This window comes from Polistes dominula, unplaced genomic scaffold (assembly GCF_049000335.1).
Source record: "Polistes dominula isolate Pdom_NZ unplaced genomic scaffold, Pdom_raw_medaka contig_11, whole genome shotgun sequence".
NCBI lineage: Eukaryota > Metazoa > Arthropoda > Insecta > Hymenoptera > Vespidae > Polistes > Polistes dominula.
Genome location: NW_028301154.1, coordinates 1,950,212 through 1,968,319, shown reverse-complemented (window position 1 = coordinate 1,968,319; position 18,108 = coordinate 1,950,212). Strand labels below are relative to the sequence as shown.

At 27.1% G+C, this 18,108-nt stretch overlaps 2 protein-coding genes across 4 annotated transcripts; both read right to left on the bottom strand.

The window, feature by feature from the left end:
• Window positions 1-1,828: 1,828 nt before the first annotated feature.
• On the bottom strand, window positions 1,829-10,094 carry LOC107072596 (facilitated trehalose transporter Tret1). Of its 3 annotated transcripts, none has more exons than XM_015332656.2 (3): window positions 9,955-10,094; window positions 3,942-4,053; window positions 1,829-3,563 (listed from the first exon to the last, which is right to left on the bottom strand). In XM_015332656.2, the coding sequence occupies exons 1-3, from the start codon at window positions 9,958-9,960 to the stop codon at window positions 1,999-2,001; spliced, it is 1,683 nt and encodes a 560-aa protein (XP_015188142.1). In that variant the 5' UTR covers window positions 9,961-10,094; the 3' UTR covers window positions 1,829-1,998. The 3 variants fall into 3 exon arrangements, with proteins under 3 accessions (XP_015188142.1, XP_089034597.1, XP_015188141.1); XM_089178471.1 differs by lacking the exon at window positions 9,955-10,094 and adding an exon at window positions 7,996-8,129; XM_015332655.2 differs by lacking the exon at window positions 9,955-10,094 and adding an exon at window positions 7,515-7,909.
• Window positions 10,063-18,027, bottom strand: LOC149030561 (uncharacterized). Its single transcript, XM_089178470.1, has 6 exons — window positions 17,587-18,027; window positions 16,524-17,509; window positions 14,488-14,635; window positions 12,564-14,403; window positions 10,714-12,466; window positions 10,063-10,160 (listed from the first exon to the last, which is right to left on the bottom strand). The coding sequence occupies exons 1-5, from the start codon at window positions 17,693-17,695 to the stop codon at window positions 12,418-12,420; spliced, it is 3,132 nt and encodes a 1,043-aa protein (XP_089034596.1). The 5' UTR covers window positions 17,696-18,027; the 3' UTR covers window positions 10,063-10,160; window positions 10,714-12,417.
• Window positions 18,028-18,108: the final 81 nt, after the last annotated feature.

Below are 18,108 nucleotides of genomic sequence, written 5' to 3'. Positions count from 1 at the left end.
AGTAGTCAAAGAAGAACTGTGTTACCTTTATTTTAACACGTTCCGTATTAAATAAATAAAAAAAACAACATGTGTTCAGATCACACGTGTTATAAGTGAAACTTTCAAAAAAAAATAATATTTTAATGTTACTTTTATTTTCTATACCACCCCCATCCCCATTCTCACATCCTCAAGAACCAACCATTCACCCAAAAATAACCCATCCCTCTTCCCTTTCTTTTATCACTCATACATATCCACTTCCTTCGAGCTAACTGACACAATTTAATTAAACTTTCTATCCCTTCGTACAGACAATTTCCGCTTTTTCCCCTGTTTCGTTCGTTATCCCAGATTTCAACTTCTCTAAAACAGAAAGAGAGAGATAGAAAGAGAGATGAAGGGAGAGGGAGAGAAAGAGGGATATCATTTCCTGATCATTATCATTATATCTGGACTACGTATTGAAGTAAATTCTCTTTCTGCAATCAGGAATATTGTTGCTCATGTTGCATCTGTTACCTTTCTTTCTTTGTATTTCAGTATTTTAACTTGAAGTAATTGAGATTATAGTTCTATGGGATTTTCAAGAGATAACTACTTTAGAATGGAAGTGATTTTTTTTTTGTTCTATTTATTTATTCCCTTATTTCTATTTCTATTTTTATTTCATATAAAATACTAAATATTATTCTAAAAATATGCATAAATTAATTACAATATTAGAGTTCAATATTTATAATTATTTATAAAAAAATATTTGATTTGCAAACATTTGTTAAAGTGTTTTATTATTTACTTTCTGTGTAATTATTATAAAAATGCGCGCCTATGTAAATGCAACCCTCCAGACACACTTTGAAAATGTTGCTTGCGAGCGTCATCTGTCGGGACGGAATTTTTGTTCTGCCCGAAAGATAGGCAACCCGTCATACATACGTGTATAAACAGTTTTGAGTGCAAAAAAATTCCGTCCCAGTAGATGGCGCTTGCAAGCAACATTTTCAAAGTGTGTCTGGAGGGTTGCATACCTACAGGCGTGCATATTTTTATAATTAAATTAATAATTAAACAAATAATTACAAATTAAAAGTACAAATAATAGTATATTATAAATCAACCTCGAAACTTGTTTATTTGAAGGTTTCACTTTCAACTTGTGTGATATGCACACATGTTTTTTTTTTTATTTATTTCAAACAAATTCAACATTAAAAATTCAAATTTATTATTTTACTGAAATAATTGAGATTATAATTTAATGGTTTATTTTTGTTTTTATTTCTTTTTTATTTTTACATTATTATTATTATTAAGATATAAAAAATAGTATAAATGTGTTTACATCTCATAGGATAAAATTAAAGTTGATAATAGGTTTGGATTTTGTAAGATTTTCAAAAGGTTTTGTGACTATCGAAAAAAGAAATAGAAATATAACAAAGAAAAATTACATTTTAAATAAATATATATAGAAATATATATTTATATAATATATATGCATACAATAATAAAGAAACAAAATTGAACATAAGTTTTGATTCCATGTTGTTACCTGATCAATTAAAAAAGACCACGATCAAGATTGTTATTTAACAAAAATCTTATTACATATTAAACGCTTGCAATATTTATCCGATACTCGTAAGAATTAAACTTCAAAACCGATATAATAAAACAGTTTGAAGAAAGTTATTTATGAAATGATTTCAATCCCCATCTTCTTCTTCTTGTTCGTCATAAATACAATATCGATTTTATAAAATTCACGAGTATAATTAACTTTATATTAATAAATATTAGCTTAGGTGGTGTATATGTATATGTTGATTAAAAACAAGACGAATAGTTTTTGGAAAAGATATTTTTATTAACAAACGAACAATACGATGGATTCTTTAAATAACTATGATGAAAAAACAAATTGATCGATTGTCTATCATCGTCAATAATAATTAAAAAAAATATTTGTTTAAAGCACCGAGTCAAAATATGGCCACGGTGCAAATCCTTCCGTCACGCATTAATTGCATCTTCCAATTGGTCCAATCGACGAGACGACGATAATTTTCTCGAAGTAATAATATTATTGTTATTATTTTGATTATTATTATAATTACCAGCCAATAATCGTTGAATCTCACGGAACGTTCTACCTTTGGTTTCCGGTAATAGAAAGGTTACCATTAAGAATGCCAATAAACAGGATGCAGAAAAGAAATAATAAACTGCATAAGCACCTAATATGTCACCTATCACTTGATACAATTTCGATACGGCAAAACCAAGTACACCGTCGAACACCGTAACAATTGCACCGGCTACACCTTTAACTTCGGTTGGAAAAAGTTCACCGATCAGTGCGTTGGGTAACGTACCCAATCCTATTTGAAATGCAACTTGAAATAATATAACAACAGCGACTGGAAGAAAATTGGCGGAAGATACGTCAACTTTTCTAGCATCCAACATCAAATAAATGGCAAGAATGGCCAATGTAATGGACGATCCTATCGTCGAGAATATAAGTAATGGTCTTCTTCCTGCACCTTCAACAGTTGCAGTAGAACAAGCACCTGACACTAAACCAACGGCTAATACGAGTATCGTAGCAATGTTAGAATCAATGCCTACAGATGAACGTTTGAACAATACTTCTAAATATTGTATCGTACTGAAATTACCACTTAATTGTTGTGCAGCTATTAAACCGAGTATTATGCAAAGTGCACGACTATTGGTTGGTAATAACATTAATTTGAGTTTGTTCATGACAATCTTCAGACCATGTTCTTCGTTAATTCTATTGTTGTTGTTGTTATTGTTGTTGTTAACACTGATTGAGGAGGAATTAGAAATAGATGAAGAAGTAGTTGGTGCACCGATAACTTCGTTATTATCTAATGCCAGTTTGTTGTTATCCTTGGAGTCCTCGTTGGAACCAGCTTGCAATGCTAATTCCAATTCTCGTCTAGCTTCGTCCTGATCTCGTATACCTTTGAAGAATGCCAATGATCTTGAGGCTTCGGTTTTGCGACCACGTGCCGCTAAGAAATGTGGACTCTCCGGGAACCAGATGAACGTGACGATGAATAGAATTGGTATGGTCAATAAAACGATTACCAATGAACGATATGAGATCCATGGTCCTATGCTACATGTTAACAATGATCCGGTGAAAACGTTGACTGCTATCAATGTACCCAATGCTCCTCTGATATTAACATCTGCCACTTCTGACACGTACATCGGATTGGTCGTGTACGATACACCAACACCAATTCCCAATATAACTCTTGCGACGTATAATGCTGATACCGATGTTGCAAAAAATACTATAGTCCAACCGGCTATGTAAAAACCGCTTGACAATAATAAACATCTTTTTCTGCCATATCTGTCGGCCAAGTATGCACCCAAAAATGGACCAATCATTGAACCGATAACTGTCAACGAAACTATCCACGATGATTCGTCTTCGGTTATTCTCATCGGTGCATCGCTATCCTTTGACATTAATTTTGATAGACTCGTTGTGGTCCAACCATAAACCGTTCCAACTGCTACCATCGATAGGGTTGCTGTAAAAGTTGTATCACGAATATTCTCGTTTATTAGTTTATTCTTAATATATAATGTTTTATATTATATTAATTATATATAATTATATTTATTATATTTTAATTATATTATCATTTTTATTATTACAAATAATTAAATATAATCGTTCATAGATTTATTCTTAAAATAATATTTTTTTTTTTATTTCTTTTAGTTTATATTTGTACACTCTTGTTTACGTCATGTTTGTTTGTTTGTTTGTTTGTTTTTGTTTTTTTTTTCAGTATAAAAATATAATTACATATAATATTATACATTTTATATTTTAATTATTAATCTAATTATTATTATAAATAATGAAATATAATATAATTTATAAATAAACATTGAACACAAACCTGAGATAGAAGCTAGCCATTGTCTCCAACGTGTTCTTTGGGAAAAATTGGACTTTTCTATGATCGTATGTTGTGATGTTTCACTTTTTGGTGTTTCCTTGGGTAAATCGAGCTGAAAACAAAACAATAAATATTATTATTATTATTATTATTATTATTATTATTATTATTATTATTATTATTATTATTATTATATTATTATTGTTTTAATTATTCTAATTATAGAATCAGAATAAAAATATTCAATCAAAATGATCGATCATTCGGTGAACCAAATTGAGATCGAATGTCTACAAAAAAAAAAATAGTAATTCGAGATACATTGAACATATCGATGACGTATTTTCTAATCTAATCTAACCAGCTGATAAAATGTTTCTTCTTTCTACCCTTCCCCACTTCTCTTTCTCTCTCTCTCTCTCTCTCTCTCTCTCTCTCTCTCTATTTCTTATTCTTTTATTGGAATATAAACAAACACTTAATCGAACAAAACATAGAATAATAAATGGAATAATTTATCAGAAATAAATTATTGTATCACTTTAATGTCATACAAATAATAATAAAACACATAATGAGGTATCAATTTTTTATAAACACACAGTTTTTTTACAAGAACCTCTTAAGAAAATAATTTGTTTGAAAGTAAGAAAGACAAACCCTACACATTCTGTATTACGAGGAAAAAGAAATATTTTTATCCCATAAAAAAATAAGATAGAAGAGAATGGGATATTACAGGAATATTTTAAAGAATAAAATGTGAAATTCAGTGAGACGTTAAAGAAGCAGGGAGAGAGAATACGTGTGCTAGGACAAGATGAAGAAGAAAAAGAAAAAAAGGTAACTATAAAATATAAAAAAAAAAAAAAAAAAAAGAAGCCCTATACCATAGTCCTATAAAAATATATGCTTTTACGTGATAAGACATTACAAAATAAAAAGAGAAAGTAAGAGAAAGAAAGAGACACCGCCATGTTTATTATCTTACATAGTTTAAAACATTAATCTTAAGGGAAGAAAAAAAATAATCGATGTTTGCCAAGTTGTCTTTCGTGAAAATTGGCATGAAACGAGTATTATAATAAAAGAAAAAAAAAAAAAGAAAAAATAAGGAAAGGAAGATGATTTTTATGGAATAGTTTGGTTGAAGGTGAAGGTGAAGAGAGGGGATGAGGATGGGTGGTGGAAATAGATGAAGGGAAGGAAAGAGAAGGGATGGGATGGGAGAAATAGGGTTGTAAAATATAAAATTGAAGGATAACAGACTTTTCCACGTCACAAGTGATAAACTAGATCGCATTAAAGGTACTTTTTAAAGGTAACAGCAACGTAGAGACAGGAAGACAACATAGAAACACTACTGGCTGTTTTTTTTTTCTGTCTATTTTTAGACAAGAGGGATGAACAAATTGATCGACGATAAATCAAAATCATTCTTCTTCCTTCTCTTCAAAGATCACTCTAAATTTACTTATTTGTCAATAACATTTGATAATAATTAATGTCAATAGATGAAATAAGATTTTTCACGTTTCCCAAATATTAAAGATAACATTAATAATTATAATAATTTTGTAATAATAAGTAATATAATATAAATAAATTAATAATAAAGGTTATAATAAAACGAGTGTTTCACGTTTCTCAAATATTTAATTTAATATTAATAATTGCAGTAATTTAAATAATAAATAATGTTAAACAAGATTTGCACGTTTCTCAAATATTAAATATAACATTAATAATTATAATAATTTTTTAATTAAAGTTATTATATAACGAGATTTTCACTATCCCCAAATATTTCATTTAAAATTAATAATTAAAGTTATATATAAAACGAGGGTTTTTTTCACGTTTCTCAAATATTACATCTAAAATTAATAATTATAGTAATTTTTAATAATGAGTAAGTTAATACAAATAAATGAATAATTAAAGTTATTATAAAACATTATAATTAAAGAAACATTAATAACTGTAGTAATATAACAAAAAAATTAATTAATAAAATTGAAGTAATTAGAAAACATTACAATCAAAAGAAATACAAAAAGAAAAAGTTATAATAAATATATAATGAATGTAATAAATGTAATAAATGTAATAATTATTTAAACAAATATAAAACACTACAAATAATGTGTTAAATTTTAAAAAGAAAAAAATAATTATTTTTTCATATAAATAATGTCGTGTGTTATTAAACTGATCATTGTAATAAAACTGTGCGAAATAAAATGAGAAAAGAAAAAGAAATAGAAATTTTATTAATAGAAATAAAAAAAATAAAAAAAAAAGTAAAAAAGGGGAAAGAGAAAAAAAAGAAGAAGTGGTAAGCTTTAACCTATTTGCAATAAATCTATTTTTAAAAAGTAGCATCGATCGGTCGAAGCAACATCATCATCATCCGTTACACCGAGTATTATATCTCTTTAAAATATAAATCACATTTTAAATAATAAAAGATAAAATTAAAATGTAAAATATGGAAACATTAAATAATATCTTCTCTACTCTCTTTCTCTCTCTCTCTTTCTCTCTCTCTCTCTCTCTCTCTCTCTTTCTCTCTCGTTTTCTATTTCTTCAAATAGACGAATTCTATAATTAGGGTTGACCGTATTTCATTCGAAATTCTTGCCACTTTGGTTGTAAGAGAATTTTCATAAATTCAAATATCATATTAACAACGCTTAGAATTATGAAATCAAAACAATAACAACAATTCAAATCGAAACGAAATTATTCAATGTTATTAGATAATTAAATAAATAAAAAAAAATAAACAAAATCAAAACATAAATTATCAGAAAAGTATATGGAAAAAAAAGAAACAAAACAAACGACAGTTACGCAAGAAGCCATTTGTAATTTTTCAAATCAATCTCGCGTAAAATAAGATGGACGATCGATCGATCGATCGATCGATCAATTTATATTTCTTTTACTTAAAAAAAAAAAAAAACAAATAGATTAAAAAAAAAAAAAGAAAAAGAAATAGGAAGAAAAATCATTGTAAAATGCGCAAGCGCGAACATTATAAGCGCGTGCGCGTATTTTCGATTTTAACCTCGCGGCATCGTTGAGATTTCGAAAGGTAGTCTCGTGGTGTGTTGTTGTACACCCGCGCGCCAAACATAACCTCTCAAACAGAACAAAACGAACAAATAAAAAAAAGAAGAAGAAGAAAAAGAAAAAGAAAAATATAATATCCGAAAAATGGAATTTCCAAAAAAAAAAAAAATAATAAAACAACTTTCTCAAAGAACTAGACAACAACAACAAATAAACAAAACAAAAAAATTCGAAAATCAAATTACTTTTAAATTATATACCAAACACACACACGCATACAAACACCACGTGTATAAAATAATTCTTTAACCCATTGCATCCCTTTTTTCTCTCTCATCTAACTTGTCAACAACAAGTACAACACCCCCTTTCATCCACCTTCGATACGATCTATCTTTTTCTATGTGACACACAAGAGGGTTATTATTAATTACAGGAATGATTTTGAAAAAAAAAAGAAAGGGACGTTGATTTTTAAATTAAAATGACACTTACCAAAGGATCAGTTGTGCCAGTCATCCTTCTCAAGGATAATCTCACACACACACACACTCTCTCTCTCTCTCTCTCTCTCTCTCTCTCTCTTTCTCTCTTTCTTTCTTTTTCTTTTTCACACTAACACTAAATCACGTTCCTGTTTCTTGTTCGTTGTGTGTTGAGGTTTTGACGTTGACGTTCGGGGATCGATCGAAACGAAAAGAGAAAGAGAAAAAGGAAAAAAGAAACAAACAAAGAGAGAGAGAGAGAAAGAAAGAAGGAGAGAGAGAAAGAGAGAGAGAGCAAGAGAGAAAGAGAGTGAGAAAGAGAGAGAGAGAGAGAGAGTGTTTAACGTTGTGCACACGTGAAATCGTCTCGAACATCGACAACGTCCTGTGCTTCTTCGAAAGAAACTCTCACCTTCGTCCTCCTTCACCACCCCCCTTGTCTTTCTCCTCCTCCTCCTCCTCCTCCTCCTCCTCTTTGAAACTCATACTACCTCCTTCTCCACCGACATTATTTCCTTCTCCTTCTATCTATCTATCTATGTTTCCCTCTTTTTCCATGTTTTCCTCCTCCTCCTCCTCCTCCCAACCAACGTCGCGTCATTTTAGCTTTTCACTCTCTCACGGCCAAAGCAAGCAAGCAAGCAAGCAAGCGTCTTCTCTTCGTGTTATATTTGCGCGCACGCGCTCAAAATGGAAACCACACGAGGAGAATTTCCTTTTTTCTTCTTTTACTTCTTCTACCTCTCACTCATTCTCTCTCTCTCTCTCTCTCTCTCTTTCTCTCTCTCTCTCTCTTTCTCTTTTTCTCTCCCACTGTTGGTAGTCTAATCGATATTTATAATTGTACCCACGGTGATTCCCGTTTTATTTCACTACTACGACTACTACTATTACTATTACTACTACTACTACTTGCTTGCTTGTTCTTACTTACTCTCTTCTAATTCATTCGTATATTTTTGTTCTATTTTTTTTTCGTTTTGGTCTTCTTTTATATACGTTTTATATTGTATGTGTGTGTGTGTGTGTGTGTTTGTATAAATGAGTATATTATTTTATAGTATATTATCATGTTGAGCGCCACGTCAGTCATTGGTGACTGACACTAAACTTTACGTTTAGGCCATGTCAGTCACAGGTGACTGACACGTTCAAACCAGTTTTTCAATACAAACCCTAATAGCACAAAATATTGGAAAATATTGAATACGTGTGTCGAATTAATATTAAAAATTGAATCTTTTTTTTAATATTAAATATACGTGTATTCAATATTTTTCAATATTTTGTGCTATTAGGGATGTAACGCCTGTGGCCTGACGGAAATTTCCCTAAAAATTCGCGTGACGCTCAACATAGTGTGTTATATATAATATATTATAGTATAATATGTATAATTATTATAAAAAATATATATATATATATATTAATATATTATGAAATGATTATTATGCGAATAATGGAATGGAAATATTGATGTGAGTGTTCCGTTTTTTTAGAATAAAATAAAAGTTAATATTTTCATATGCATGCTGCCCTCAACTTTCGCACAAATTTTTCTGAAGCTTTTCCTAAAGATGAAAAATTGAACCCGGTGTTTGTCAAAACGGACAGAACTTTATGGTAAACATAATATATATATGAATAAAAAACAGATTTTTTGTATTTTTTATTCGTATGTATGCGTGCATGTTGTGTACTACATTAATATCATATTCATCGTCAAATGATAGTAAGAAAAATGAGATGGTAGGAATTTTTCATTCCATTTTATGAGATAATCACTGTTATGACTCCTCCATACGAATTTAGAACATTATCTTTATTGACAATGTATACAGATGTATTAAACCTAGATATTGATACAAGATATATATTATCTTGTATTTATCTTATATGTAATTGTAAGGAATATCAAAATTATTAAATTATTATTTAGGTTAAATATAATACTTATTTAAATTGAATATGTTATATTTGAATATTTTGTAATATAATAAATTTAATTTAATATTTAATAAATATTAAAATATTTTATATAATTATTAAATATCATTATATTATATTATTAAATATATATATATATTTAATATATATATTTAATTTAATCTTTTTATTTTGATATTATTTATTTAAATTTAATATATTATATTTGAATATTTTGTGTGTAATATTATTATATTTAATATTTATAAGATATTACATTTTAATTATTACTTAATAATAAATTTAATTTAATATGTAATAAATATTAAAATATTATATAATTATTAAATATCATTTATATTTAACATAATAACTCTTACATATATTATTACTTACCATTAACTTATATATTATATATATATGTACAAGTATTATAAATAAATTACTCAATTATTTATTTAACGAGATTATAAATATCTATTCTAATTTAAAAAAAAAAAAAAATTAAACTTTGTGTTCCTTACATTCATGACGATGATGATTGTTGGTAGAATTGGAATTGAATGTTTCAAAAAATATATATATACATATATATATATTTTTTTTTGTTTATCTTCTTTTCACCAGAGACCAATTTATTCGTTTTAAACGATTAATAAAATACTTTATCTGTGCCTGCTGCCTGTTTGAACTTTTTTTTTTTTTATCTCATATCTTTATGTCGAACACACTGAAAACAGATAAACGAAATAACGTCGCACTTACTAAGTTCTAAGTTCGTATTAATCACTAACACACTCGCGATAATTTAACAAAAAAAAATGTAGATAAAAAAAGTCCACTTATTAAAGTTACTTTTTATTTCTACGAGAGAAAGAAATGTAAATGAAAGATACTTTAAGTGAAGAACACAATTAGTTTGGAAAATAAGATTAAGATAACGAAAGTATACACAGTAAAAAGATTTTTTTCGAAATGTCTAGATTATAAAAAAAAAATTAAAAAATAAAAAATAAAAAATCCGAAGATAAATGATATTTGATTTATGATAATAAACAAAACGCATTAAAAATAATATTACGAGATGAAATATATAAATTTATATAAATTATAATATTATACGAATCATTATATTTATTATAAATGATTTTATTTTAAATTATTATATAAATTTTATTATATTTTAAATTATTATATTATATATATATATATATAAAAATTGAACAAATGATTGAAAGTAAAAGAAATTTGTTGAAAGTATATTAGAGAAACAAAGAATTTACTGAATGCAAAAGGAAGCAAAAAAAAAGAAAGAAAAATAATTAAACACCATATTGAATGTGAAATAATTAAAACACCATATCGAAATAAATTGATATAAAAATGTCTATGTACAGAAGACACAAAATAGATACACTTGAAAACTGTTAAGATCCACGAATAGAAATGAAAGAGAAACGAGAAAACCGAGCACGTCTCAATAATATTAATCAATTGTAATCAACTTTTCTATCCAGTGTATAGTGTTTCTCAATCAACTATTTATTCACTCACTAACACTAGTTTACTTTAAATTGTTTTTAATCGAATTATCATTAATTACTAAGTTCTATACGTGATGTTTCTACAGTTAACTCGTCTTCTTCTTATTCTTCTTCTTCTTCTTCTTATACTTCTTGTTCAGTACTGAATGTAACATGGAAATGAAAGTCAAAAAAATAAGAAGAAAAAAAACAAACAAACAAAATGAAGTAGGAGGAGGAAGAAGAAGAAGAAGAAGAAGAAGAAGAAGAAGAAGAAGAAGATTCGATAAAAGGTAACATTTTTACTTCTACACTTTTCTCACTTTTCTTATCAGAAAATCCTCCTCATTTTATCCCCCTAACCCCCCTTCCCTCCTTCCCTCTTGCTACCTCTTTCTACCACTCGTCCTCTTCCACTTCCTATTTCTTATCCTTCTACTTGTTCTCCCTCTTCTCTTCCTTCACCATTTATCTCTTCCTCTACCATATGTTTGTTTCTTTTTAAATATAAGAGAGAGAGAGAGAGAGAGAGTTAGATAGATAGAGAGAGAAAAAGAGAACTATTACAACGTAATCTCTCGACGTTATTCTTTTTTATTTATTTTCATCGAAGTTAACGTTACGACCTCTTTCTATAAAAATTCACCATTTTATTTCTCGTACCTTTTTCTTATTTCTTAATTCTTCTTGAATTATTGAGGTATAATTGAGAAATCAAAAGAGGATTTTTAACGATGTCAAATGTTTAAAAGATAATTAGAAAGAATTATAAAAGAGAGAGAGAGAGAGAGACAGACAGAGAGTGAAAAGGGAGAAAGGATTTTGTGTTATCTTTAAAAAGAATGAAAAAGAAGGGATGAAATTTTATATCTTTAAAATTTAGTATCACATTGTTGGTATCCAATGAATTTTGAAACTACTGAACCGATCTTAATGAAATATTTTGTTTATTTTGTGTGATTTTTGACAACTTAAAATATGGGATAATTTTTATGTATAGCATTTATATTATATTTATTTATTTATTTATTATATTATTATATTTATACTTATTTATAGAAACTAATTACCTTATAATGTTTTTTAATTATTTTTATATATTTACAGGAAGGTATACCTTATCTTAGAATTTCACCCATTGAACCATCAAACCTTTCCTATTTCTTTCATTTTCTTTCTTTTCCCTTATATCAAGTATTCTTATATGAATTAGCATGCATGTGAAAATATACTTGCAAATAGATTATACTCTTATGGTGATGGTTTTTTTGTATTCATTTTATTTTACAGAAAATAATTATCAAATCATTAACAAAGTCTTTTTTTTTGTAACTTTTTATTATTAATTTATATACTGTTTAATATTTATTTCATTATTTAATATCATCACTTGGTAAAATTATTTTTTATTTTTAATTTTATTGAGAGACTGTTGCCTAACAGACCCTGACAAGAAAGTGAGTCTTAAGTCTTAATTGTGCTATTAGTGCTTAATGGAAGATTTGAATGATATCTGTGAAAAAAAGAAAAAGAAATACATAGAATAGTTTATACTTTATGTGTAATAAATTTCAAAGAAATATATATATATATATATGAGTATGTATTACACTTCATGTACTATTTCTGAACAATAGAAACAATAAGTGGGTGATTCGTCACAGATGCTGCATACGTAAACCGTATCTTGGTGTTTGTTACATTTTTGGCATAATTCCTTCTGGGATTTGTTCTTCTGGGATTCTCTTGATGGTGTCATTTTGATTAACAAATGTTCAAGTCCTATTTTTGGCTTATATGATACAAGTTCTGGACAATAACTCCATGTATTCAATAAACTATTAATTATTGATAAACGAAAATCGTATATGGACATATCACGTAATGAAAACATATTGTACAGATGACGTGCATTTTCTAAAATTAATTGCAATAAATGTATAAACAATTTCATTGGCCATCTCATGTTTTTTCTTTCCAATGGATAATGAGATAACAATTGTTCTTTCTTATTTATTCTTCTTGCGTGTGTATTGCATTGTTTTATTGGAAGTGGTATAAATTTCATGTTTTTTCGTTTAGCTTTGATTAATACCGTATCATTTTGATATTCATTAGAAATATAGAGAAAATCTCTCGTATCTTTCCATTTGCCAATCATTACACCATTGGCACATTTGTAAACACTTTCACCTTTATTTAATTTTGCTTGAATAACATTTTCCGGCAATGTGTTTCTATTTGTTCTTAACATACCGGTACAATGGGTTTTATTTTCTGTTAAAAGTGTTACAAGTTCAAAACTATTATAATAATTGTCCATGTATACGCTATGACCGGCATTTAAATATTCTTGTAAAAATTTCATAATCTTTTCACAATTCGTATTTTCATTATAATCATCCAATTTATCCGTATGTATTAAACATTTTAAAACAATACCAGTTGGTGTTGCTATAGTCAATATTTTTCCAAATGTATTAACTTTATCTGTTACATACTGACGAAGTATTAATTGTCCTTGATACAATACAAAAGATTCGTCCACAATAATTTCACGTTCTGGATAATAAATTTCGGACATTCTTTTATTAAAAAGATTGAAAATATTTCTTATTTTGTTTAATTGTTCGTCCAATGACATTTCATATTTGCTTTGATACGTTGCAAAATGTAAAGCTCTTAACAATAATGAAAAACGTTTTTTGCTCATTTTCATTGTAAACGTATTTAAACCGAACATCGTATTATCGTTCCAATAATTATTCGTACGATTCAATCTGATAATTCCCATGTACAAAATTAATCCAATAAATACAAGTATTTCATCTTTCGTAACTTCTTTCCATGACTTGATACGATAACGTTTCATCATCTCTGGACGTTTCATCATTTTAACGCCATAATTGTTTGTATGAATAATTATTTCGTTTATAATATCGTCCGTTAATATATGTAAAAAATAATTCAATGGAAGATTTCCCGTAACAACTGGTGTCAATTGTTGTAATCTTTTAAATGAAAATAATTTCATTGATGTCAAATCATTTGTCCAATGAATATTTGTCGTAACATTGAATTTGTTGTTCTCTTTCTTAGAATTCGATGAGTACGCATGATCTTCTTGAATTTTAATATTATCATTCTCAAATAATTCATTTGTCATAAAATCGGTTAATTCTTTCTGAGATTTCAAATGATCTTCAATGGGTCTCAACAAATGAGTTGCAATATTATCATACTGAAAATCATAGATTGTTTGTTCGTAAACAATTCGTTCTAGTTCAAGGGGTTCTGGTTCTTGAAACGTCAAAGATTCTTGTATATTTTCTTCGTTTAATACATCGTCAGAATATTCAGAATCATCACTGTTCAATGAGTTCAAGTTTTCAGAATCAGTAGTAATTGTTTCTGTCTCAAGTGATTTTAAAATAACTTCTTCGTCTGGATCTAGATTTAAAATATTTCAAAAAAAAAAAATCATTACTGTTGTGAAATGCACATTTGTTGAAAAATCATCGAAATAAAACTCACCCATAAACTTGTCGGGAAAAATAGTATCTAAATAATTTAAAAGTTCTTCATCTGAGTTTTTACATTTTGATTTTGTTTTTTTATGGGAAGTTCGTGATACATTTTTATTGTAATTGCGCATGTTAATTGAAAAATTAATGCAAAGAATCTAAATTACAACAACAAAAAATAAAATAAAAAAAAAGAACAATGGAAATTTACACATTTAAAAAAGTCAAACTTATTGTTTTTATAATTACACCCATGTAATTAGAACACAAACACTTAAGAAATAATACATACTAACTCTAAGACGTATTATTAACATAAATACACATGTAGTAACGTGATTGGTTATTAGTTGATTATATCAGATAAATCATTAATATTTGGCGTCTCTGTCGAGTATATTAAATTATATTCAAACAAAATATTGTGAGATACTAACGGATATTTATGGCTTATTTACATTACCATTACATTCAAAGATGATGGTAACATCAACAAAACCGATAGTTTCACTGATTTATACTTTTAATAATGAATATTGTTTAATATTGTTTAATATTGTTTTCGAAGCTTTCTTTTTTTTTGTATAAGTACACTCTTTAACAATTAATAGTTTAGATTAATTAATATTTATTTTAAAAAGATATTCCGTGTTTTGATAGAATATTAACTAACTAATATTTAAATAATATAGTACATTTTTACATTTAATTTAAACATTACAACGCGAATTCATATATCGTGCGTTTATTTAGATTTTTATTTAAATAATATGTAATATGATCAAATATATGAATATTTATTATATAATAATAATAATAATTATTTTATACAAAATAATTGTCAAATAATCGAGAAAATCTTGTTCATTTTTGATCCTAAATTTATGTGTTATTTTCTTTACAGAACTTGTCGTCAATTCAAATAAAATCCTTTAAAAATTAACCCAAAAAAAAAACAAAAAAAAACAAAAAAAAAGAAATCATTTTTACATATATTATTATAATTGAGAAATATTATTTCATCGTTCAATAAAAATTTATATTAATGATATAAATAAATATCATAAATAGAAAATAAAAAAAAATTAAAAAAAATAAAAATATAAAAAATAGATAAAAATGTATGATGTGTACACTTCTTTAAAAAAATAAAAAGCAACTGAATATTTATACTGTATGAGTTATTTTGACACATTCTGTACAGAAAATTGGTTTTTCCTCGCATACATTGCAGATGAAATTCGAGAATTTAATTATGCCTTTGGATTTGCAACTATCGCAACGTTTTCTATTCCTCTTACCATAGATTTTTTTTAATTTGATTACATCCACAACATGAGTACTTTTTTGATCTGTAGTATATAATGATTGGATTTTACACAATTTGTTGGTAGGTTTCATCAATATACTTTCAATTATAAATAAACGAAAATAATCTAGTGATATATTTTTACATACAAATTGATTATATATAATATATGCATTTGTTACCATTAATTGCAATAAATGTATAAACAATTTGACATGACATCTAATATTATTCTTTTCTAATGGATAATAAGTTAACAATTGTTTTTGTTTAATTAGTCTTTTTCTTATATTTATATTACTTTGATTTATCGGTAATGGTATGAGTTTAGTTCCATTTTGTTCAGTTTTAATTAAAATCATATAATTTTTGTACTCGTTAGAAATATAAGTACAATCTCTCGTATCATTCCATTTACCAATCATTACGTCATCGGCATATTTACAAATACTTTCTCCTAGCATTAATTCAATTTGAACTACCTCTTGCGGTAAAGTTTTTCTATTTTGTTGTATATAGCCGGTAAAATGTGTACGTTTTTCAATAAGAACTTTGGCAAGTTCAAAACTATTGTAATCGTTATTTGAATATACACTATGACCAATATTTAAAAATTCATGTAAACATTCCGTTACTTTCTCACAATGTTCATTTTCGTCATAATCATCTAATACACCAGTATACATTGAACATTTTAATACAACACCAGTAGAAGTTTGAACCGTGAATATTCTTACGCCATATTTGTCATATTTATTTGGTATATGTTGACGAAGTAAAAATTGACCCCGCCAAAATGCCAATGATTCGTCCAAAATAATTTCACGATCTGGACGATATATTTGTAACATTCTTTCATTGAAATAATCAATGATATTTCTTATTGCACTTAATTGATCATCCTTATCATTGGATTGTTTTTCTCCAAAGTGCAACATTCGTAATAATAACGTAAAACGTTTGTAACTCATGTTATTTGCAAAAACACGTAAATCGAACAATTGTTCCTTTTTCCAATAATCACTCAAACGATCCAATTTTATATTTCCCATATGTAAAAGTATTCCACAAAAGATTAGAATTTCGTCTCTTGTAACTTCTTCCCATGATGTTAATTCATAATATTGTCTAATTATTGGACAACTTAACATGTCAGTGGCATAAACATTTGTCTCATTAACAATATGATCAATTAAATCGTCAGTCAATAATTGTCTAAACATACTCGTAGCATCATTTACAGGAATACTTTCGATATTTCTATCGGAACTTTCAAAAGGAAATAATTTCATAGACGTTGTATCATTTTCCCAAACAATTTTTTCTGAGATAACGAATTTCTTTTCCTGTAATTTCTTTGTCGATTGTTTTGCAATTTTATTCTCATCTATTTCAATATCAGGATACTTAGAACATTTAAATGTATATTCTGTTTCTCGAAGCATTTCAAGTTCTCGAATATCTTCTTCGTTCGTTTCAAAATCATAATATTCAGGATCATCGTCGTAAGCCATGTTTTCTTGTAAAATACTCATATTTTCTTGTATAACAGTTTCGTCTCCCTGAAGCCACGAAATATCTAAAACATCATTTTGAAATAGTTCATAATCGTAACATTTCAAATGATTCTTAGAAATTTGATTTTCTAATTTTATATTAACGTCTTCTTGTTTAACAGATTTTTCTTTCTGATGACACGAAGGTCCTACAGTATCGTCGTTATCTATTTCAATATTAGATTATTTAAAATTATCACTGTGAATAACGTATTATTAAAAATCATTAGAATAGAATTCTTACCTTCAATGTTTTCCAGTTCAGGGTATAATAATTGTAGAAGTTGTTCTTCTTCTAACCATCTTGAGTTCATTATTTCAGATTTTAATAACTTTGATCTATCTATATTCATATTAAGAGGATATTTTACGAAGAATTTAAATGAAATAATTAAAAAGTCACAAATTCACCAATGAAACCTTTTTATTAATACCCCTATATATACAAGACACACATTTAAAAGTTAACGTTAGATAGACTAATGCTAATATCTATTATTAAACATAAATACTACCACATGTAGATACATGATTGGCTATCAGTTGATAATATTTACCATATTAAATACTAATGTGTGTGATTGAAAACAAATATTTGATTGGGGATAAAGTTTCTTCATAATTTATTGTTCGATGATTTTAAAATCAAAAGCTATGACAATATTTTATTGAATCTGTAATTGTACTTGCATACGTATGAAAGGTGACATATTTTTTAATAATTAAAAAAAAAATAAATTATGATGTTAATTTATTTCAATCAAAA

Coding starts and splice junctions, on each gene's coding strand:
- LOC107072596 (XM_015332655.2), bottom strand. CDS start 7,538: ATGACTGGCACAACTGATCCTTTG. Junction 4,054..7,514: donor CTGGCACAACTGATCCTTTG/GTAAGTGTCATT, acceptor TTTTGTTTTCAG/CTCGATTTACCCAAGGAAAC. Junction 3,564..3,941: donor ATGGCTAGCTTCTATCTCAG/GTTTGTGTTCAA, acceptor CAACTTTTACAG/CAACCCTATCGATGGTAGCA.
- LOC149030561 (XM_089178470.1), bottom strand. CDS start 17,695: ATGAATATAGATAGATCAAAGTTATTAAAATCTGAAATAATGAACTCA. Junction 17,510..17,586: donor TGAACTGGAAAACATTGAAG/GTAAGAATTCTA, acceptor ATATTGAAATAG/ATAACGACGATACTGTAGGA. Junction 14,404..14,487: donor TTTTCCCGACAAGTTTATGG/GTGAGTTTTATT, acceptor TTTTAAATCTAG/ATCCAGACGAAGAAGTTATT.